This window comes from Lycorma delicatula, chromosome 12 (assembly GCF_047948215.1).
Source record: "Lycorma delicatula isolate Av1 chromosome 12, ASM4794821v1, whole genome shotgun sequence".
Classification (NCBI taxonomy): Eukaryota; Metazoa; Arthropoda; class Insecta; order Hemiptera; family Fulgoridae; genus Lycorma; species Lycorma delicatula.
In genome coordinates, this window is record NC_134466.1 from 4,659,724 (window position 1) to 4,685,498 (window position 25,775).

Here is a 25,775-nt window from a genome sequence, read left to right on the forward strand (position 1 = left end):
AGGGTTCAAATACAGAGATAGAAGAACAATTACTAACATTTACAGGAACCAAACAGCAACAGTAATAATCGAAGAACATAAGAAAGAAGCCGTAATAAGAAAGGGAGTCCAACAAGGATGTTCCCTATCCCCGTTACTTATTAATCTTTACATACTAGCAGTTAAACTAGCAGTTAATGATGTTAAAGAACAATTTAGATTCGGAGTAACAGTACAAGGTGAAAAGATAAAGATGCTACGATTTGCTGGTGATATAGCAATTCTAGCTGAAAGTAAAAGGGATTTAGAAGAAACAATGTATGGCATGGATGAAGTCCTACGCAAGAACTACCGGTTGAAAAGAAACAAGAACAAAACGAAAGTAATGAAATGTAGTAGAAATAACAAAGATGGACCGCTGAATGTGAAAATAGGAGGAGAAAAGCTTATGGAGGTAGAGGAATTTTGTTATCTGGGAAGTAGAATTACTAAAAATGGACGAAGCAGGAGCGATATAAAATGCCGAATAGCACAGGCGAAACGAGCCTTCAGTAAGAAATATAATTTGTTTACATCAAAAATTAATTTAAACGTCAGGAAACATTTTTGAAAGTATACGTTTGGAGTGTAGCTTTACATGGAAGTGAAACTTGGACGATCGGAGTATCTGAGAAGAAAAGATTAGAAGCTTTTGAAATGCGGTGCTATAGGAGAATGTTAAAAATCAGACGAGTGGATAAAGCGACAAATGAAGAGGTGTTGCGGCAAATAGATGAAGAAAGAAGCATTTAAAAAAATATAGCTAAAAGAAGAGACAGACTTATAGGCCACATATTAAGGCAACCAGGAATTGTCGCTTTAATATTGGAAGGACAGGAAGAAGGAAAAAATTGTGTAGGCAGGCAACGTTTGGAATATGTAAAACAAATTGTTGGGGATGTAGGATGTAGGGGGTATACCGAAATGAAACGACTAGCACTAGATACGGAATTTTGGAGAGCTGCATGAAACCAGTCAAATGACTGAAGACAAAAAAAATTTCACTTTGTTGTGGACACGATAACTGCCGTAATTTTACGCCAATCACTTTTAAATTTTTCAGTAAAAATAACTCGTCCAAAAATTTCGGTCGAGTTCGTTAACGATCAAAATCGGACCGTCGAGTGGAAATGGGGGAGGACTTTTTCGAAAAAACAAAATATCGCTATAACTTTCTTATTAAATAAAATATCGACTTCGTTTAAACTTCCTAATATTTTTTTGGATAAGGGCAAATTTATACAAGTGAAGGTTTTTGATATCATCAACCGTTAGTCTTAGAGGGTGGAAGAAATGGGTTTTCGAAGACAAAAAATCATACCTCCCTTAATAGGCACAGTAACGAATCGGTTTAAAGCGGCCTTTCTCCTCTAAACATTACCTAAAACCTTTTTTTAAAACAATTTTTGATATGACCGACCCTTACGGCAAGGGATGGCCCAAAATGTTGCTGGAATTGTAATTGTAAGATGGGGATTGTCGTATACGTAACGAGAAATTTATTTTCGCACGCCTTCATGTCGTATCGTGTAAATTTGAAGTTTTTCTTAATTTTAAGGTGGAAATCTTTTTTATCCCCTACTTAGCACCGGTGAAATCTTACCTCCGCCTTCCGGCGTGCCGAAAGGGATTTTTTTTTTTTAATTTGATAATCTTCTAATGATAAATCATGGCGCGTCGGTTTATTGCTGTTATGTTCTCTCTTTTTTATCTTTAATGAAGCGCAGCGATCCAGCGGAAAAAGTGTACAACTATATAATAAATCGTGTATTGTACTATAAACCGTACGTTGTTTACATTGACATTTATTATATATATTTTTTTTTTAATTTTGTTAAACTTTTGTAGACATATTTTTATTAAAATTATAAAAAATAAATAAGTGTAGAAGTACCGTGCTTCTTGATACCAACGATATATATATAAAATATGTAAATATATTAATACTTTACTTCACTATGAATCACCCTCTATGAATCATGAGACCTTGCCGTTGGTGAGGGGGCTTGAGTGCTCAGGGATACAGAGTAGCTGGACCGAAGGTGCAACCATATCGGAGAGGTATCTGTTGAGAGCCAGACTAAGGAATGATTCCTGAAAGAGGGCAGCAGCTCTTTCAGTAGTTGTTAGGGGCGTGAGTCACAATGACTTAAACGGCCGTATCAACATCACTCAGTCCTCTGAGTACTGCGCAGCTGAAAGCAATGGAAAACTACAGCTGCTTTTTTTCCAAGAAAATGTGGCTCTCTGCATTTTCACATAGCAACAATGGAGGCGCCTTCCTTGGTAAAATATTCCGGAGGTAAAATAGTCCTCCGTTCGGATCTCCGGGTGGGGACTACTAAGGAAGGGGTCACCAGAAAATTAAAAAATAACATTCTAAGAGTCGGAGCGTGGAATGTTAGAAGCTTAAAAAAGGTTGGTAGGCTAGAAAATTTAAAAAGGGAAATGGATAGGGTGAATGTGGATATAGTAGGAATTAGTGAGGTTCGGTGGGAAGAGGAAGGCGACTTTTGGTCAGGTGATTTTAGAGTAATTAACTCAGCGTCAAATAATGGGCAGGCAGGAGTAGGTTTCGTGATGAACAAGAAGATAGGGAGGAGAGTGGAGTATTTCAAAACGCATAGCGATAGAATCATTGTAATAGGGATAAAATCAAAACCTAAACCGACAACGATTGTTAACGTTTATATGCCTACAAGCGCCCATGATGATGATGAGGTAGAGTGTGTATACGAAGAGATTGATGAAGCAATTAAACACGTAAAGGGAGATGAAAATTTAATAATAGTTGGAGATTGGAATGCAAGCATTGGAAAAGGCAAGGAAGGAAATATAGTGGGTGAATACGGGCCGGGCAAAAGGAATGAAAGAGGGGACCGACTTATAGAGTTTTGCACGAAGTATAATTTAGTAATTGCCAACACCCAATTTAAAAATCATAATAGAAGAATATACACTTGGAAAAAGCCAGGCGATACTGGAAGGTATCAGATAGATTATATCATGGTTAAGCAAAGATTTAGAAATCAACTCGTCGACTGCAAAACTTACCCTGGAGCAGACATTGATAGCGACCATAATTTGGTGATAATGAAATGTAGATTGGGGTTTAAAAACCTGAAGAAAAGTTGTCAGATGAATCGGTGGAATTTACAGAAGCTTGAGGAAGAGGAGGTAAAGAAGATTTTTGAGGAGGACATCGCAAGAGGTCTGAGTAAAAAAGATATGGTAGAAAATGTAGAAGAAGAATGGGAGAATGTTAAAAAGGAAATTCTTAAATCAGCAGAAGCAAACTTAGGCGGAATAAAGAGAACTGGTAGAAAACCTTGGGTTTCAGACGATATATTGCAGCTGATGGATGAACGTAGAAAATATAAGAATGCTAATGATGAAGAAAGTAAAAGGAACTATCGGCAATTAAGAAATGCTATAAATAGGAAATGCAAACTGGCGAAAGAAGAGTGGATTAAAGAAAAGTGTTCAGAAGTGGAAAGAGAAATGAACATTGGTAAAATTGACGGAGCATACAGGAAAATTAAGGAAAATTTTGGGGTACATAAATTAAAATCTAATAATGTGTTAAACAAAGATGGTACACCAATATATAATACGAAAGGTAAAGTCGATAGATGGGTGGAATATATTGAAGAGTTATACGGAGGAAATGAATTAGAAAATGGTGTTATAGAGGAAGAAGAGGAAGTTGAGGAGGATGAAATGGGAGAAACAATACTGAGATCTGAATTTAAGAGAGCATTAAAAGATTTAAATGGCAGAAAGGCTCCTGGAATAGACGGAATACCTGTAGAATTACTGCGCAGTGCAGGTGAGGAAGCGATTGATAGATTATACAAACTGGTGTGTAATATTTATGAAAAAGGGGAATTTCCGTCAGACTTCAAAAAAAGTGTTATAGTTATGATACCAAAGAAAGCAGGGGCAGATAAATGTGAAGAATACAGAACAACTAGTTTAACTAGTCACGCATCAAAAATCTTAACTAGAATTTTATACAGAAGAATTGAGAGGAGAGTGGAAGAAGTGTTAGGAGAAGACCAATTTGGTTTCAGGAAAAGTATAGGGACAAGGGAAGCAATTTTAGGCCTCAGATTAATAGTAGAAGGAAGATTAAAGAAAAACAAACCAACATACTTGGCGTTTATAGACCTAGAAAAGGCTTTCGATAACGTAGATTGGAATAAAATGTTCAGCATTTTAAAAAAATTAGGGTTCAAATACAGAGATAGAAGAACAATTGCTAACATGTACAGGAACCAAACAGCAACAATAACAATTGAAGAACATAAGAAAGAAGCCCTAATAAGAAAGGGAGTCCGACAAGGATGTTCCCTATCTCCGTTACTTTTTAATCTTTACATGGAACTAGCAGTTAATGATGTTAAAGAACAATTTAGATTCGGAGTAACAGTACAAGGTGAAAAGATAAAGATGCTACGATTTGCTGATGATATAGTAATTCTAGCCGAGAGTAAAAAGGATTTAGAAGAAACAATGAACGGCATAGATGAAGTCCTACGCAAGAACTATCGCATGAAAATAAACAAGAACAAAACAAAAGTAATGAAATGTAGTAGAAATAACAAAGATGGACCGCTGAATGTGAAAATAGGAGGAGAAAAGATTATGGAGGTAGAAGAATTTTGTTATTTGGGAAGTAAAATTACTAAAGATGGACGAAGCAGGAGCGATATAAAATGCCGAATAGCACAAGCTAAACGAGCCTTCAGTCAGAAATATAATTTGTTTACATCAAAAATTAATTTAAATGTCAGGAAAAGATTTTTGAAAGTGTATGTTTGGAGTGTCGCTTTATATGGAAGTGAAACTTGGACAATCGGAGTATCTGAGAAGAAAAGATTAGAAGCTTTTGAAATGCGGTGCTATAGGAGAATGTTAAAAATCAGATGGGTGGATAAAGTGACAAATGAAGAGGTATTGCGGCAAATAGATGAAGAAAGAAGCATTTGGAAGAATATAGTTAAAAGAAGAGACAGACTTATAGGCCACATACTAAGGCATCCTGGAATAGTCGCTTTAATATTGGAAGGACAGGTAGAAGGGAAAATTGTGTAGGCAGGCCACGTTTGGAGTATGTAAAACAAATTGTTGGGGATGTAGGATGTAGAGGGTATACTGAAATGAAACGACTAGCACTAGATAGGGAATCTTGGAGAGCTGCATCAAACCAGTCAAATGACTGAAGACAAAAAAAAAAAAAAAAAAAAAAAGTATGTTATTTGTAAGGCAAAACGTATATTTTTGGATGGTGCACAGATGGTTTTTCAAAAATTGTAATTTTTCAATGAGTTTTAGGAAGGTAATTTTAAACAGAAATGACAATATAAAAAATTAATGACTACAGATATTTTTATGCAAATTCTTATATTTAAGTAAAAATACGTTATTTATCAATATTTAACCGTAGATTTGATTGATTTTGCTAAATTTTGCTGATTGTTTAAAAAAACCGTTGTTTTTTGAAGAAATATCTAGTTTATCGTCAAATTTATTTTATTTTTGATCATATGAAAAAATAAATCCCACCGACACAAATCTACGACAAATTTTCATAAAAAAAAATCCAGAATACCCTTTGTCTACGAGCAAAATTAAGTAATTTTGGATAAATTAATAATTTATCCTTTAGTGTAGTACTGTAAACGAGAAGGTACCCGATTTTTTAAGAAACCCTACCATAGCGCGATTTTGGTGTTTATTGTAAAATTCGCTAGCGCCCTTAGTTTCGCTCGTAGAAAAAAGTACCCCAGAGGTCTTTTATGCAAAACTTCTTCAGCTATTTATTAGTGGTTTTTATTTTTACATGCGATTAAAAATAAAGCCGCTTGGTGAAATACTAAATATTTTTTCCTGAATTTGTTAATAATCAAATTAAATAGTTATGTCGGGTAGGGCACACTTTTATTCTACATACTTTACCGAACACGTTCCGATAATTTATTTTCTGTTGTGAATTTTTCCGAGGTTAAGACCTTTTTGAGTCTTTGCTGACTCAGTTGTACACCATATTTCTTGTTACATCAAACGGCAACATGTAACTCCGTATAAAACAATTCATTAAAAGATTTTCTTGAATTTTCATACATAACTGGCAATTCATTTTCATAAATTGTAATAATTAAATTATTTGTCATTATTTATTAAAAAAAAAAAAAAAAAAATGAACTCGAAAATCTCCTTATTTAAATTGTTTTATAGGTTTTCTTGTTTACAAGATTCCATTGATTCCGCACCTAAAAATGGTGGCACAGCTGTATACGTCTACGCGGCGCGCGCGCACACACACACACACAAATACATTTTTTTATGCTTTGTAAGAAATAAAGCATTAAATATAAAAAAAATATATATTAATTTAATAACCTACCAGTAAATCCTTTAATATCAGCAAACAATATACTAACATTTTCATAGCAATGTAAATAGATACGATGAAATTGATTTGGTGTGAAGGAACCTTTTTCAGCTTCGCTTGCAATATCTCTAATCATTTCTTTGGCAACAAAATCCGGTAAAACTGAAACATAAAAACATATAATTAATTGTAATACCGAATACTTGTCTCCCGTGAAAGTCTTAAAAAAAATTAATGAAAAAAAAAATATAAATATCTAAAATCAATCCGTGTAAAATTTAATTCAAAAAAATATATATAGGTATCCCCGGAGGTGTTACCCAAACCTAAGGGACTGCTTCAGGAGAGTAAAAAAATATTAAAAATAATTAAAAAATACGACTCCCAAAAAAACGTTGCTCTTTAATCTATATAAATAAAAATGTAAATGTTAGTTTGTATAAAATCTTAAATCTCCGAAAGTTCTTTACCGATCGCTTTGAAATTTTGACACAACATTGCATTCGAGTACGCCCGCGTTTTTATATACCTAAGATGATTAAAACATGCTTTTTTTGAAAAAAACAGAGCGTCTAATATCTGTTGGACATAAAGCAACACGCGCTATACTGAATATTTTACGATTCAATTCAATGTTTCCAATACGTGTGTGTCCGCTATAGACTGAAAAACTACTACGATTTACGCGCGGGGAAAAGGGAGAAAGGGAAATATCGGAAAAGGGAACGAGGGAAAAGTAAAAACGGGAAAAGGAAATGGAAAGGGGAAAGGAAAAAAGAAAAATGGAACGGGGGAAAGAGTAAGGGGAAATGGAAATAATGGAAAGATAAATGGGGGAACGAAAGGGAAAAGGAGATGCAAAGAGGAAATGTGGGAAAGGGAAGGTAATATGGTAAAAATGAAAATGGGGAAAAGGAAAATGGGAAAGGAAAAGAAAGGGAAATGGGGAAAAGGAAAAGGGAGAAGGGAATAGGTTAAATTTTGTAAAGTTCCGTAATGTTCATTTTGTTAATATTTTATCAAACTTTCAATTGTATCATTTAATATATATATATATATATTTGCTTTCATCCCCTAGCAGGACATCCAATTAGGTATACTTGACTCGGGGACGTGACCTTTCCGGATCTTTTAATTGCCAGCCTCTAATCTCTGACGGACAAAACCAGTCCGGCTATGCCGTTCCTGCCCCCCTCGCCGGAGACCGGGTCTCGGTCTTTCCTTTTGCCAGCCTTAAACCGACGGCGCAGCAGCCGAAGCCGCCAAAGCGTATCCGGGAACCCACACCGCCGGCCGGGTCTCGGTCTTTTCATTCATTCGCACCTAACGGACCCCAGGAATTCCCGCTCCATCACGGGAACCCACACACCAGGGCATGTGAGCCCTCAGGAGCCTTCATGGCATATTCGGCATTAGTGAAGATACGCGGCATTTTTCAAAACAAAACTAAACAGAATTTCACTTATTTTAACAGACTGGATTTTTATGCTCTATAAAAAAAATACAATATTACACTTCTTAACAGTTTTCTTAAATTTTTACGATAAGAATTCGACGTAATACTGCAAACACGATTGATCAGCGAAAGGTTATTTAACAGATTACCACAATTAATGGACAACAATGAGTAATATTTAAACAAACTGTGAAGAAAAAAATCAGTGTTGCCAACTTGTTTTCCGTAGGTGTAAAATTATTGTACCTACTAGACACATCTGTTTTCTTTTTTGTAATATTTTCTTCTAAGTTTTCGTCGGTTTTGTTGTTAATAAGAGTCGACGTGTTTAAAATTTTATTTGTTTTCTGTTGACATTATTTACATCAATCTTCTTATAATTTACGATTTACGTTTAAGAAATGTACGATTTATCGCCAATTTAACAACGTTATTGTACGTCAAACGTAAAAAAATGTTTTTTTTTTGACTCTATTTTTGGCGTTTTACACAGGATATCATAGAAACTAAGAGAGATACAGTTCTGGGACCTATTTTTTTCGATTTCCCAGCTCAAAAACCGTAAGAAACAAACAAATTTGCCCCTTAATTGACCTTCCCAGAATTTCAGAAATCCTTAATTTACCCGGAGGAACTGAAACTCGGGCGAAATCTTTCACTCTGTATAACTCGCTAACGAAGCGTTTTCGGACCTATGTTTATGTGAAATTTTTTCTTATTATTAGCCTCTAGAATGAGTCGTCAAAGTATAAAATTTAGATTTTTTTTTCAATTTGAAAAAAATACATTAGATTAAAAAGAAGAAAATTAATGTGTTACAAACATTTTATCTAAATGAATGAGGACAGATAAACTTAGAAAAAAAACGGGTAAAAGAAGTTGAAAGAGATGTAAAAGAAATACAAATTAAAAAAAGAAAAACTTTTAAAGGACAAATTAAAAGAAATTTAAAGATTTCCAAGAGGTAAAAAAAAATAAGAACACCGGTCAGAATAATAATAAAGAAAAGAAACTTTCAAACAATTTAATGAAAGAATAATGGAGAAAGAGAAAAGAAAACGTAAACTTATTTTCAAGAGATCTAAAGGTGGTCAAAATCGGCAACTGAAAAAGAAGAAAGATATTTTCAAATCTAGTTTTACATTTCTTAATAATTTTACCTTATCACATTAACTGTATAAAATAAATATTTTACACTTGAAAATCGTAAAATTCTGCTCAAAAAGATGCAATATGTCGATAAATAATAATTACCGATTATATTAATAAAATTAAAGAAAAGAAGCATACAAAACTTTTGAAGAACCATAAAAAATATAAAAAAATATACGTAAAAAGCTTAATTAGTGAAAGAAAAGTATTTTGGACTGCATTACGACAGGCAGAGTTCAAAAAGAATATTTCTATTTATATAAGTACTCCTGTTACAAGTAATGTGCCAGTTGCATTCAGGAAACAACGTGAGTAAAGCCAACATTCATATAACATTGTAACCTTTAATGAATGTTTAACTCACCCGCCCCTTCCACACCGACAATACAGTAATAACTAATATTGCTCGCATGCAACCCCAGTTCTATCGCTTGTACCGCATATACAAAATACATACATAAGGAAGACACAAGTGGAACTTACATCCGGCGTTATGCTCAGATGCAAATTTCAACTATCAATCGTTATTCGTAGTATAAGTGTAATATACAATAGTAGATAATAAATAATGTTTAAGCGTTCCTTTTAATAAGCAAAAAAATAGAAAAATTTATTACAAAACTCTTACCGATTTCATTTCTGTAAATGTGATATGTATTATATATAAATGAAATCGGTAAGTTTTGTAATAAATTTTTCTATTTTTTTGCTTATTAAAAGGAACGCTTAAACATTATTTATTATCTATTATTGCATACCTATTGTCCTTTACATATACAGGTATATCGTAAAAGAACGGTGCGGTTTTGAACGTGGTTTAAATTAACACAGAATTACTTACAGTTTATGTTTTTTTATTTTTCAAATTTGTCGTCTCAAACATTTTTTTACGTAATTAATAAATTTCAATATGTGCGCCCTTAGTCGCTCGACAAATGTCCAAACGATACTCGACTTCTCTCCAAACATTAGTTAACATTTCTTCGTTAACGGTTGTCATCGCTTCATTAATCCTGCTTTTTAAGCGGTTTAGGTCGCGAAATTTTTGCGTATAAACAACGCTTTTGATGTACCCCCGCAAGAAAAAATCGCAAGGTGTCAGGTCTGGACTCCTTGAACGCCAAAGTACGGGTCCTTGCCGGCCTATCCATCGATCTCCAAATTTTTCGTTCAAAGCGTCCGCGACCGACGCATTGAAGCGCTGGGGAGCACCATCTTGTTGGAAATGAAGTCGATGAATGTTTTCGAGTTCATCCGGCCGAGGAAAGCAATAATCGGTTAACATGTCAAGATACGCGACTCCATTAATTGTTTTTTCAGCGAAGAAGAAAGGCCCTATTACACGATTTTTCATCGCATCGCACCGAACATTAACTTTAGGCGAATCGCGTTGTTTCTCGATAATTGCGTGTGGGTTTTCAGAGCCCCGTATTCGTGAATCGTGTCTGTTAACGCATCCATTCGCGTGGAATGTAGCTTCGTCTGTAAAAATTATATCGTCTAAAAACGATTCGTTTTCACTTATTGTGTCCGACATTTCAATAGCGAAATTGTAACGTTTTACAGCATCAATTCCTGCAGTATCTGGATTTTTATAAGCGTGTAATTTCATATTTTTACGTAAAACTTTGTGAACCGTTGATTTTGGAATACCTAATTCGACGCTTCGACGGGGGATGGACTTCCCAGGACTTCTAATCGCCGATCGTCTAATTAGTTCAACCGTTTCGTCCGGTACGCTTGGTCTGCCGGTTGATTTCTGTTTCTTAACCGATCCGGTTTCTTCGAATCGTTTGAACCGACGCGTTACGTTATTTTTGTGCGGCGGATCTCTTCCGAATTCACGTCGAAACGCACGTTGAACTAAGATTACGGATTTTAATTCGGCCATCAATAAAACACACTTTGCTTTGTCTTTATCTAAGAACATAGTAACTCGCTAAACTCACCGCAACAACAATACAAGAACTGACGTTGTATTAACAAACTTTTGGGTTGAAGTCTTTCAGGGATATCAATATAACATCTAGAAATTTCCCTACAATCTTTCTATGAATTACTGAAACCGCACCATTCTTTTATGATAACCCTGAATAATACACGTTAATATTATTTTTTAAGATAATTTTAAATTAATAACAAATTTTGATAAGAGAAATGTAGTGTCTTGTCTTTTTTGATATTAGAATAATTTAAAAAAAAAAAAAATTATTTATATTACAAAAATGTTCTTTGTTTTTGAGGGGAAGAAATATCTGCGAAATTCTTACCGTACAGTTTATAATTACATTGTATTTTTTTTTTTTTTTGATATCGCTGCGTTTTGTTAGATTATTCTTTTAATTTTTTATGAATTACTGATTGTTATCTTATGGATTTATTATTAAAATTTATTGCCTTTCTAGAACAAATAAATTGAATTTCACGACCAATTTTTTTTTATTGATATTATATCATTCACTTCACACCATATTTTTCTTTTTTTAATAAAACTAGTATAATGACCTTCATGAATCGAAGTGTAATATTGCACTTAATACTTTGTAAGTGTAACCCTCAAGTTTTATCGTTAAATTCGATTTTACCAATCGAATTTATTTCTGTTTTATTTATTCCTTTTTTAATAAAAGTAGGAGTTCCAGGGTTCGAATCCCGGTTAAGCATGGCATTTTTCACACACGATATAAATCATTTATCTCATCCTCTGGAGCAATATCTAATGGTAGTCCTGAAGGTTTAAGAAGAAAAAAAAGTAAAATCTCTTGTAAACTAATACTTTTAATTGTTTTAAAGAAGTGATGGGAATTAAAAAATTGTTTCATCTTCAGTACTTTCATTTACTATTAAAACAAGCTGTGGTATATTTGCTTTTAAATTTTATTATTTCAAGTACCTTATTAAGATTTTGTACGGTACCTAGTAATATCAAAGTACTGCTATCTAGCGGCGCAATTCGTAAAGATAATTTAAAAATGAATAAAATGATATTTTCCAGTCCCGCGGTTCGTCAAACGGAAACAAAACGTTGTCTAACAAAATTCGAGGTATTTTTTGAAAGTATTATTTATTGCAAATCTGAAATATAATGTTTTTTCACGCTTATTCTATTTTTTCCCAATTTTCATTTCACTGTTAGGTTAGGTCATGTTTAGAACTGTAAACGTAGTTCGTTGAATTCGTCGCCTCTTTCTAACGAACTCCATGATTAAAAAACAAAAAAAAAAATTAAAAGAAATAATCCAAAAAAAAAATCTTTAGTAGAAAAACAGAAATCTGTGAAAGAATTTTGTAAAATGGAGAAAGCTTAAGAATCAATTCAAAGAAACCCGTTTCCAAAAAGGGAAAAATAAGACATTATAATGCAATAATTACACCCGAAAGTACTTTACGCATCGGAATATTTAAACCAAAACGTTACAAGAGGAATACATTTTTTAAAAATAGGAAAAAAAGAGAGACGAAAATATTATATTATATTAGAGAAACAAATGAGCCAAATCTAGAGGATAAAAATCCGTGGCGAAGGGTCTTTGGGTCTTTGTCTTTCATTCGGTGTTCCCGGGTTCGAATCCCGGTCAGGCATGGCATTTTCACACGCTAAAAAAATTGTCATTCGTTTCATCCTCTGAAGTAAATACCTAACCGTGGTCCCGCAGGTTAAAATAATTTAAAAAAAAATGTAAAGTCTCTACTCGAACCGTTTGCAGGATATTCAAAATGTACATTCAATTCAAACCGACGAAAAATAAGTACTATTTTATTTATTAATGAGGATATTTTTTAAAGAAATTGGAGTTAATAAATCGAGAAATAAACATCATTAAAGTTTCTAAATCCACACGACTCGGAAAAAATTAGTTTTCGAGAAAGGTTTTACGTTAATGTTTGGTATGGACCGATTAATTTTTGAAGATACATGAAGGAAGTGTTTATTTAAATTTTTCAAAAAATCATTTTCAATCTATTTTAGATAACATTCCACCCCTCATGAGATAAAAATGATTTCTCAACATGCCACAACTCCCTCTTTTTTGTTTAGCCTCTGTAACCACCGTAAGGTATTAATTCAGAGGATGATATGTATGAACGTAAAGAAATTGTATCTTGTATTCCTGAGATGTGCGGGTAACTGAAACCCGACCGCCAAAGAACACCGGTATCCACGATCTAGTATTCAAATCCGTATAAAAGTAACTTTCTTTACTAGGATTTAAACCTTAGAACTCTCGACTTCGAAATCAGCTGATTTTCGAAGATGAGTTCACTACAAGACCGACCCGATGGGTTGAGTCTGTACAAGACTACACCTCATTTACATGTCACATGTTATCAACCTCATCTCACCGGTTCATAGGGTTGGTTATTGTTCATTAATTGAACAAATTGAAACGTATATATTAGGAAAGAAGAAAATTATGTAAAACAATTCTGATACGAGGAGCCTCGTACATTAAGGGCCGTCTAAGGAGTTTTTATTCGAGCGACAAATTCTGTGAGCGGTAAAGAAGGAAGATTTGATTAAATATTGTCATGCTGATAAGCTTTTATTTATTTAGTATTAATAAAACTTATTTTGTTTCTAGATTTTTTCCAAAATTGAAATGATTTGGTTTAAAAAGTATAATACGGTATTTTTCTGCCGCGTTTTATTTAAAAAAATAGAAGTCAAATTTCTTAAACACTTCTTCATAAGTAATCGACTTAGATTTTATTAGAATTAAATTTCTACAAATTGTATTTATTTACCGGCAATTTAACGAAGTAATTATACATAAAATTTAAAAATTCGTGTTTTACATCACGTTATATCAATTAACCATATGATTTAATAAGAAATTACATAATTAATAAATATTACCGGATAGAAGTAATTTTTCCTGCTGGTCATTTTCTTTCTGTGTATGATACCTAGTTTCGGTCGAACGATGTGTTTCAAGGAATGCCTTACGCTGCCCACGGTCCGTAAGATATTTTGTATACAATCCGGCGAAATTAATAGCTACGTAGACAAGAACGACAGCTACTATCTGTTTAATCGCACAAGTTTTATCCTGGAAAAAAAAATGAAATTTAATTTTTAAAATTCCAGTCGTATTATTTCTATAATACAAAGAAACAAATAAGTATTGACGATTTTAAAAGTTAATTCGGAAAATGTTTAATAACTTTATAGTAAATCACACCGATTTAAATGTCATGATATTTAATAATTAAATACATATTTTATCAAATCAGTAAATAATAATACATTATGTAGGTCACATAAGTTACACGAAATAGATACTCAAAGGATAAAAAATAAAAAAAGGAACGATCACAGCATTTCTTCGTTGAATCACGGCAAACTAGAATTAAACATTGATTAGAAGAGCACACAAAATACATAATAAATTATTTAAAGTGTAAATATACGAAATAGTATTAAGATAAATAGACAAAGATGACAGAAAAAATAAAATAATTATTCAAAAAAAATATCCGGCTACTAATTATACACATCTACTTTAGGAAAAACGAACCAAAAATTGTTAAACACGTTGTTTTTCTTATAGGCATTTTTTCAAGATACAGGATATTAGTCGGCGATGTGAAATTTAATATTACTTCTATATTACATCTATATATTGTATTCGGGATGTTACGTAGGCTATATGAGATTGTGACTTTAATGGCTTCCACATTGTTAAAATTAACAGGACCCGATACGACATAAAATCTACAAGTAATATATTAAATTTCACATCACCAACTACATGATGATTTTTTAGTTCTGTTACCGGATTGTTAATGTGAGGTAATTTTTTTCTAAGAAAGGGAAATTTTGTTTTGTGACACGAAGTTGGTAACGCTACTCAACCGGTATAGATACAGCAGTATAGGTTGATTCTCCTTGAGCCGTGTAAACTTTTGTGCCGTTTCCGGTCGTGTTACGAACAGAATGTCATTTACCATAAAACAACGACTATTCATTCATGAACAATATTTTGCTACGAAATCGTACGCGAGTGTAAAAGAATCGTTTCAAATTAAATTTGTCGGTGTTCCTCCGCCAGAAAAAATATCAATTTCTAGGCTAGCGAAACGATTTCGATAGACAGGTAGTGTTTGCGACAGAAAACGTAGCGGTCGACCGACTCGCTTGACAGATGACGTTTTAGAGAATGTCAAAACAAGATCATTTAATTCTCCACGAAAAAGTTTACGAAAACTTTCCACACAACTCGGTTTGTCATATTCGAGTGTTCAAAAAGCCGCTAAAAAATTGAAATCGTATCCGTATCGCGTACGATTAGTCCAAGAGGTTCAGCCTCCAGATCGAAACAAGCGATTGCAATATCGCCGTCGGTTTAGGTCTCTCGTAAACGATAACGGAATCGAATTTTTAAACACGGTGTTCAAACGCGATGAAGCTTGGATCCAACTCGATGGTTATGTGAACAGTCAAAACTGCCGAATTTGGGCGGTTGGAAATCCTAACGCTTTACAAGACAAATCTTTGCATCCTGAAAAAATCGGTGTGTTGTGTACGATATCTCGTCATCGTATAGACGGACCCGTTTTCTTGGAACAGTAAACGGTATACAGGAATATTGTGCGCCAATTTGTGTCCCTCCTGGAACCTCAAGAACGGTATTGCTGGTTTCAACAAGACGGCGCTACATATCGCACGTCTCGAGAAACCGTGGATTTTCTACAAGAGTTCTTTGATGATCGAATAATAAGCAAGGGCTTATGGCCTCCAAGGTCCCCACACCTCGCATCTCCTGACTGCTTTTTGTGGGGCTATATTAAGTCCGAGGCCTTCAAAAACAATCTTCACACTATTGATGAACTTAAAGCCTTAATCACGAATATTTCCAACGCAGCTCTTAAAAAGGTTTCTGCTAATATGCTGAAAAGAGTCAGTGCCTGTATAACCGCAAGGGGTGGGCATTTTGAACATGGTTTTTATTAAATCTCTTTCGTAGTAACAAATAAAATTTTTATTCCACACTACTGGGCTCTGCGGGCCACTACTACCACGCTGTAATGTGGACCCGACTGCTGCTGAAGGAAAGATAGGTTCCATTCCAACGGACGAGCCGTAACTCCCCGACTATTGCCGAACGGAGATCGCCGGAGAGCAGCTTCCGGAACGAATAGCTCTTCTCAGGACTACCTCGTAAAATCCACAAACTTCCTTTTCAGGGCCGTCACTTCGTTAATCTCAAACAGCCTTTTTCAGGGCTACCGTAAAATTCTAAGGTGTCACTTACCGTCGAAGCCACCCGGCGAAAATACAAACAAAGATAAACTTACTTTTTCAAATTGATAAATATCGGTCTATATGATACATATTTATTGGCGCCAGAATACGGATCTAACAGCTCACTTTTTTATCTTCAAAACTCGTCTAACTTTGTGAGGGATCCAAAAAGAGATGAAATTACACACTTTTCACGGGAATGTATGTAAGCATAAAAACATCTGCTAACGATGACAAGCTTATTTTTTATTCAGATACTTCGAAACAAAAGATACCGTTTAATTCTCTTACAAAAGAAATCAATTACTAGAGATTATCTCTAAAGTAAAGACCATTTCATTGTAAAAAAACTATTCTGAAAAATTTATAAATATTTTTTATTTCTCTTCAACTATATACCTTATACTACATCTCTATATAATATAGAGTTGTGACCGAGTTGTGGTAGAAGATTGATGTAAATATGCGTCTGTTTTCATATCCTCCGCTTTACGTTCACAATTCGATGAAATATTAATTGTTTTTATTTATAGTTAATCCTAGTATGCAAATTAGTATCAAATTAAGTAATAATTTTCTCATAATAATAGACCGAATAATTATGACACAAAATTACATCGATTTTCTCCCGTAACTCGACTATTTGTTAACCGATTTAAAAAAAATAAATGTCATTTTATTCAAGATAAGAAGTTTAATATTTTAGTAAATAACATAAAATTTGATAAAATTAATATTTACGCAGATATAACGGATTGAAAAATAAACATGGCCGCCATTTTATAATTTGCGAAGGCATTTAAGTCCTGATTTTATTCTAATTTTAAAACTTTATTACCAAATATTAATGGGATTCCTCTCTCCGAACTTGAGACATGAATTTTTAGATAAAAATAACAAAATGGTGGACAGGTAGAAAACGAAGAGAGAAATTACCATTTTTCATAAGGATATTTTTTGTTTAGTTTTACAATTAGAATCCGAAAAAGTACAGCCAGCTCACCATTTTAGAAACACTCTGTATAATCGATTTTCTTTATTTTTCACTTGCAAAGCATATCTTGAATTACATCCATTTCTTCGTAACACACTCCGTGTAAATATATTTTTTTTTTATAAATTTAATATAAAAACTACGAAAGGATCATTAGATAGAGAATAAACTCAAAATGTAACAGAGAAATAGTGTCAAATTACAAAATGCAGTTGAATTATAACAAAGAAATATCATTGTATTACACAATACCACGCGGTACAATAGAATGCGTATAATAGAACAGAAACTGTATATAATACGTACGCATAGTGATATTAGAGATGAAAGAAAAGGTTTTTAGTTGCGGGTGTACAAGGGTGGGGGAAGAAATGCTGAATGTCGGTTGGTAATGTAAGTGAAAGGAGGAGGGGTGGGAGATAGAGTTTAGTGTTGCGGTAAATGGGATACCCTGTGGTCCTCTATGGGAGAATATCATATGTTCTGGACATATGACATTATATACAGAGCACAGAATATAACAGTAATATGCCATGACTAAGATGCAACTCTGATTTACATACGCAAACGCACCTACACTTTCATTACACACACACACAAACACACATATGTATATATATATATATTATCTTATCATTACCTCCACGGGGTATATCATTGTAATTAATAATAACAGTATTGTATAATAATAATAATATTTGACGTTTATTCGCATCAGTAGGTATGCTGTTCCATTGAATAAAAACAAAAGTAACAATTTTAATGAATGCAATATAAACTACAAAATTTCAATAAAATATTTAAATCTTTTGATTTAAAAACTGCATATAAGAGTGATTTTTTAGTCCTGTTACGCAATTTTAAATGTAATTTAATAAAGGGAAATTTAGGTGGAATAAAAAAATGTATTTGTTACTTACAAAACTTACAGATTTAATAAAAAGCTATTACTTTCATAATTGTTAAAGATGCTCAAATTGCCCACCCCTTGCGGTTATACACGCACGGACTCTTTTCAGCATATTAGAAGAAACCTTTTTAATAGTCGCGTTGGAAATATTCGCGATTAAGTCTGTAATATTGACTTTAAGTTCATCAATAATGTGAGGTTTTTTTGAAGGCCTCGGAATTAATATAGCCCCACAAAAAGTAGTCAGGAGATGCGAGGTCTGGGGACCTTGGAGGCCATAAGTCTTTGCTGATTATTCGATCATCAAAGAACTCTTGCAGAAAATCCACGGTTTCTCGAGACGTGTGGCATATAGCGCCGTCTTGCTGAAACCAGCTTTCTTCAGGTTCCAGGAGGGACACAAATTGGCGCACAACATTCTTGTATGCTTCACCATTTATTGTCTGTTCGAAGAATATAGATCCGACTATACGATGACGAGATATCGCACACCACACACCAATTTTTTCAGGATGCAAAGATTTGTCTTGTAAAGCGTTAGGATTTCCAACCGCCCAAATTCGGCAGTTTTGACTGTTCACATAACCGTCGAGATGGATCCAAGCTTCATCGCTAAAGAACACCGTGTTTAAAAATTCGATTCCGTTATCGTTTACGAGAGACCTAAACCGACGGCGATATTTCAATCGCTTGTTGAAATCTGGAGGCTGAAGCTCTTGGACTAATCGTACGCGATACGGATACGATTCCAATTTTTTAACGGCTTTCTGAACACTCGAATATGACAAACCGACTCGCGTGGAAAGCTTCGTAAACTTTTCCGTGGAGAATCGAGCGATCTTGTTTTCACATTCTCTAAAACGTTATCTGTCAAACGAGTCGGTCGACCGCTACGTTTTCTGTCACAAACACTAACTGTCTCTTGAAATCGGTTTGCTAGCCTAGAAATTGACATTTTTCTGGCGGAGGAACACCAACAAATTTAATTTGAAACGATTCTTTTACACTCGCGTACGATTTCGTAGCAAAATATTGTTTAAGAATGAAAAGTCGTTGTTCTATAGTGAAAGACATTCTGTTCTTAACACGACCGGAAACGGCACAAAAGTTTACAAAGCTCAAGAAGAATCAACTCACACCGGTTGAGTACCAACTTCGTGTCACAAAACAAAATTTCCCTTTCTTAGAAAAAAATTACCAGACATTAAAAATCGGGTAACAGGACTAAACAATCACTCTGTATAACGAATAATAAAATAATTAAGTATATAAATAACTGAAATCCTAGTAGAATAATAAAACGTAACAATCAATTTAATTTAGTTGGGCAAATTGAAATTGCTATCTGGAATATATCGGGATGAAAAACCGATCTTTTTCGATTAGAGTTAATGAACACATTAACTGTATAAATAAGGAAAATAAAAAACGATCTAATCTTGCTAGACATCTCTTAGAAAATAATTATAATTACAACCCAGACAATTTTATTCATATTCTTGAACGTTCCAATAACTTTCATAAAACAAATAATATATTATAGAAAAATATTATTATTATTATTATTATGCTTTTACGGCCAACATGGGACCACTTAAGTCAATTTTAGTTGGATCTTTTCTGAGAAAAGCGTGTTATTTTACTCTTTCGAGCTGCCCAGTATTTCTTCATCCGTTCAGATCTTGCTTTCTTTTCTTCATCCGTAAACACCCTCTTCGTTGTATTTTGTCGTTTGTCTGTCTTTTGTTTAAATCTAATGCTTTTATCTTTTAGCTTTGTAATTTTTCCAGTTTTATTCTGTAGGTAAGTCAGGGAAATTCCCAATTCTTTCATATCTTCTCTAATTTCTTTGATCCATCCTACTTCTAGCTTTTGGAACCAGAGCTTTTCAATGATATTTCTTGACGGTCTTGTTTGCGGTGTCCTTATGAGATGACCGAAGAAAGAGATTCTTTTTTTCCGCATAGTATCAGTAACAGGCTCTATTTCTCGATACACCACCTCATTTGGCACAATCCACCATTAGCCTTCTTTTTGGTGTTTTTTATCGATACACGTTCTGACAATTCTCCTCTCTATTTTCAGAATTTTTTCAATTCGGTTTTTCTGAGTGATTTTGAAAAGAGTCTCGCTTCCGTAGGTGACTTCTGGCTGTACTACAGAAAATATTATTATATATACTTAAATAATAACCTTTTTGATAAATAAACAAACGAAATTTCAAAATGATATATTATTCAAACAAATATTAAACAATAATTTTGATTCTTAAGTTGGTAATACTGCTTCAGACTAATAAACATAACAATTGACACCTTCATACTGACATGACGGATAACGTTTACATTTCTTAATTTTTGACATTACTTTTTATCTTACTTTTTACATTATTCTTACAATTGTTATATTTATAATTTTTTTTTAAATTCAAGTTAGTATAATTAATGATACGTGAAGTAAATAATTATAATTATAACACATGAATGTTCCTTAGGATGGATTACTAATCCGAAAGCGCTCGAACATATTAATAAAGATTGTTGGCAAGTGGAAACTATTATGTAAATAAATTGTAATCAGTACCAACGGGCCTTGATTAATAAAATTAATTTCAATATTTACCTGACTATATTAAAAACTTGATCAAAGCAGTACAGTATATATATATATATATGTCGGAGAGGCGAGGAGATTTGTCAGGGATTCAACGTTTTGTGTTTCACTCATTTTTATTATTACAAGTGGAGAATATATAAGATTATAATAAAGTTCAATTAATAAAACGAGTAGATAACTCGTACAATGAAATAATTACAAATGATAATTATCACCTATCAATAACTCAGTAGTACACGAATTATAATATAAGATTAATTTAATTTAGAATTCAAATAATATTAAAACAACTTGCGATAGACCGAGGCTCAGGGACATAACGAATTCGCGATCACCAGGACGTCTGTTCGATCTGGGTTCCAAAGCAAGACTACCCTTTCTTCATATTCTCAAATAATATACCTACTGCATATTTCCTTTTCCTTATTAATTTTATGATACCCCTATCGTCCTGGGATCCCGACTACGTTGACAACCATGTGCCTACCTAGGCCTAAGCCTACCGCAATAAAACAATTTAAACCTTATTTTACAAAATATTACAAGTAATAGTACATTTCTTAAAACTACTAAAAATACAGATATTCTAAAGAATATTCTCATCGTTTTGTCGGAAGATACTCCACTGTACTTTATTCTCCGACATATATATATATATATATATATATATATATATATACATATAACAGAACACGTCGTGACTGAATCATAAACAGCGCCAAGCAAAAACTAATGAAGATAAATAAATTGATGGAAATTCGTATACACGTTTTTTTCACGGTGTAAGTACACAGTAAGAAAGGATTTTATATCTTTAAAAGAATAAAGGACTAACCTTTTTATCAAAATTTCATTTTCTAAATATCGATTTAGATGATTCATATTTATGAGGCTCAAAAAATAATTTGACAGCTCACTTTTATATCTTGACAATTCTTTTTAACTTTTTCAGAGTGCACCAAGCGATGATATACTTTATACCACAATATATATATATATATATATATATATATATATATATATGTTTAATAATGATGACAAGCTTAGCGTTTTAATAAGGCGGTTCAAAACAAAAGAGTATGAGTTGATCTTGTTATAAAACGAAATCAGTTTATCGTCTAATAAAACAGCTAGAAATTTCGGTTGATGGTTAACAGAAATTCTATAGTTATATTAATGGCAATATTGTGTGTGTGTGTGTGTGTGTGTGTGTGTGTGTGTGTGTGTGTGTGTTATTAAATTATTATAAATTATAAATATAATTAATGCTTACCGATGAACGAGGCAATTTAGCAGCGGTTGATACGGTCAACTGTATAATTCCGGTAGTTGATGCGGCTTTCATACTCCAGCGTAAAGGTAACGGAAGCATGGCATATGTCAGGAATACAATAAATAATACATACCAATCTAAATATTCTAGTACACAAAGACTAGAACACCTACCGACAAAAGCTGAAACAAAAAAGTACACAGATGTTAATCTCCGGTACCTTTAATTTTTAAAATATCAGCTTACTTTTTTATATTTAAAAACCGATATTCGTTTAAATAAACTGTATAAGAAAAAATTGTTAATCGATTAGTAAAATTAAGCTGCAAAGAATTGTATGACTTTCTCCGGTATTACTGATAAAAATTAAAAAATTTCGGAATAAAAAAAAATGGAGAGAATATATGTTTTTTACAAGCGGGAATAAACTTTAGGAAAATTCTTTTTAAAAATATATCATATCTATAAAGTTTTCCCGGGACTTTCATAAGTTCTACTCGGGAAAATAACGGAAAAATTCATATAAGCATGTCCTAAAATGCTTCCTTTGCAAGTTAAGGCTAGTGAAAGATTTCGCTCGGATTTCAGTTATCCCGGTGAAATGAGGTCGTACTGAAATTTTTACGAAGTTAGGACGTTAATAAACGGGACATAATTAGTGATCTATTATGTTTTTCACCTGAAAAATCGAATAAAATAGGTCCCGCAACCGTATCTGTAGTAGTTTTTGAGAAATTGGGGTAAAAGATCCTGTTTTAGGTCGATTTCATAAGAAAGCTATATATTGTAATCGGAACCGTGATTCGACTTCCGGGAAATTCGACATATCTTTGCGTTTCACAAGCCCCAGATGCCAAAACCACCGTCGATTCAAAAGTTTATATGTTTATATAAAAATTTAAAACTATATATATATTTCATTTTCTTGTGGACACAAAAACTGCCGTAATTTTGAGCAGATCACTTTCAAATATATATAAAATATAACGACCTAAAATTTCGGTCGAGTTCTTTAACGGGTAAAATTGGACCATGGGGGTAAAAATAGGGGGCTTTTTCGAGAAAAAAAAATTTTCTTATTTAGTGAAATATCGAATTCGTTTAAAGTTCTTGCTATTCTTTGGATAAGGATCTAAAACTTATCCAAGGAAGTGGAAAAATTGGGTTTCGAAGACAAAAAAATTACACCTCCCTTAGTAGGCACAGCATCGAATCGGTGTAAAGTGGTCGTTAGTCATCTAAGCGTTAATTAAAACTTTTGTCTGAAACAATTTTTGATATGACCGACCCTTACGGCAACGGATGACCAAATTGTAAGAAGATGGGGCTTGTCGTATGCTAAACACGCAACCGTTGTCGTATCGAGTAAATTTGAAGTTTTTCTTAACTTTAAGGTGGAAATCTTTTTTATCCCCTTAGCCGGTGAAATCTACTTCGGGAATGCCGAAAGGGATTTTTTTATGTCTGATGTACAATACCTTTGTTAAATAGGTAATAAACATATAAAACTTTTAAATAAAAATTGTAGAAAATGTAAAAGTTGAATAATAAAAAGAAAATTAGAATAATCTAATTTTATTGAGAAACAATACATTACTACGTTTGTCAGAAAAATATTTATTTAATGCAAACGAAAACCTAATTCTTTTTCGGCGATGTGAAAAATTTGTAAAACCGAAATTTACTGTTATAAGATTTTAACAGAAACTGGAAATTACTTTGATAATAATTTTTTTATTAATAACAGAAATACATTAACTATTTGAAAAATTATTATTTCAGAGTCGGCGATAAAATAACAACAGCTGATCAACTATTCGTAATATTGTATTAGTGTATAAATCATTCTGTAAAGTACATTAACTCTATCGGGTACTAACTGTTCTGTCATTAGCGAAGGTTTCCTGTGAATTTTAGTTCACAGAACATGATAGATGTGCCATTGAAATAATGTCGTACGTACATTTATTTCTGTATTTACAACACAGGAATACGCTGATATTGCATTTCCATAGGGTGTGTGTAATAGTTATAACGTTTTAGAATGACAAGTTAAAAGAGCGGTTCATAACGGTTTTGTAAGTTGGAATGTTGAGGTATCTAATTTTACCAAATTAAATAAACGAAAAGTCGGTCTTGCATAGAACTGCGCAACTGTTTTTTTTTTTTTTAACTTAATAGAACTTATGTGATACATAGATTCAAACGGTATCTATTATTTGTAAACTAATCAGTCATTTACTATTATCGTGACCGAATTTAATCAATGAATTTTTAAATTAATAGCTTGCCAGTTATGTAACATACATAGGGGCTATTAAAAATGAACAGTAGAATTTTTATTATTCTTTGAAATGGAAATATTTCTGTATTTTTTTACATAGCTGTTGTCGTTGTTGTGGGAATTATCATAGCGCTGCAACAAAAATTGCACCCCTTCGACATAGAATGATATCGCCAGCGACGCAACTGAACTTTAGCGAATTGCCAGCGATGCAAAGAGAAGATATGAAAGAATCGGGAATTTCCCTGACCGACCTGCAGAATAAAACTGGAAAAATTACAAAGCTAAAAGACAAAAACATTAGATTTAAACAAAAGACAGACAAACGACAAAATGCAACGAAGAGGGTGTTTACAGATGAAGAAAAGAAAGCAAGATCTGAACGGATGAAGAAATGCAGGGCAGCTCGGAAGAGTAAAATAACACGCTTTACTCAGAAAAGATCTAACTAAGATTGACTTAAGTGGTCCCATGTTGGCCGTAAAAGCATAATTTTTTTTTTTTTGTCTTCAGTCATTTGACTGGTTTGATGCAGCTCTCCAAGATTCCCTGTCTAGTGCTAGTCGTTTCATTTCAGTATACCCTCTACATCCTACATCCCTACCAATTTGTTTTACATATTCCAAACGTGGCCTGCCTACACAATTTTTCCCTTCTACCTGTCCTTCCAAAATTAAAGCGACTATTCCAGGATGCCTTAGTATGTGGCCTATAAGTCTGTCTCTTCTTTTAACTATATTTTTCCAAATGCTTCTTTCTTCATCTATTTGCCGCAACACCTCTTCATTTGTCACTTTATCCACCCGTCTGATTTTTAACATTCTCCTATAACACCTCATTTCAAAAGCTTCTAATCTTTTCTTCTCATATACTCCGATCGTCCAAGTTTCACTTCCATATAAAGCGACACTCCAACATATACTTTCAAAAATCTTTTCCTGACATTTAAATTAATTTTTGATGTAAACAACTTATATTTCTTACTGAAGGCTCGTTTAGCTTGTGCTATTCGGCATTTTATATCGCTCCTGCTTCGTCCATCTTTAGTAATTTTACTTCCCAAATAACAAAATTCTTCTACCTCCATAATCTTTTCTCCTCCTATTTTCACATTCAGCGGTCCATCTTTGTTATTTCTACTACATTTCATTACTTTTGTTTTGTTCTTGTTTATTTTCATGCGATAGTTCTTGCGTAGGACTTCATCTATGCCGTTCATTGTTTCTTCTAAATCCTTTTTACTCTCGGCTAGAATTACTATATCATCAGCAAATCGTAGCATCTTTATCTTTTCACCTTGTACTGTTACTCCGAATCTAAATTGTTCTTTAACATTATTAACTGCTAGTTCCATGTAAAGATTAAAAAGTAACGGAGATAGAGAACATCCTTGTCGGACTCCCTTTTCTATTACGGCTTCTTTCTTATG

At 33.2% G+C, this 25,775-nt stretch overlaps 1 protein-coding gene across 3 annotated transcripts in view; it reads right to left on the reverse strand.

The window, feature by feature from the left end:
- The window catches only part of Ac78C (adenylyl cyclase 78C), a 686,763-nt gene that overhangs the window by 96,489 nt on the left and 564,499 nt on the right, over positions 1-25,775 (reverse strand). For all 3 annotated transcript variants that reach the window (XR_012758616.1, XM_075380750.1, XM_075380751.1), the window contains exons 7-9: positions 22,063-22,244; positions 13,882-14,074; positions 6,428-6,577 (exon numbers count right to left, since the gene is read on the reverse strand). Coding sequence is in view for 2 of the 3 variants with exons in the window: in XM_075380750.1 (XP_075236865.1) it covers positions 6,428-6,577; positions 13,882-14,074; positions 22,063-22,244 (525 nt within the window). In the remaining variant the exon portion in view is untranslated. The remainder of the gene's footprint in view (positions 1-6,427; positions 6,578-13,881; positions 14,075-22,062; positions 22,245-25,775) is intronic.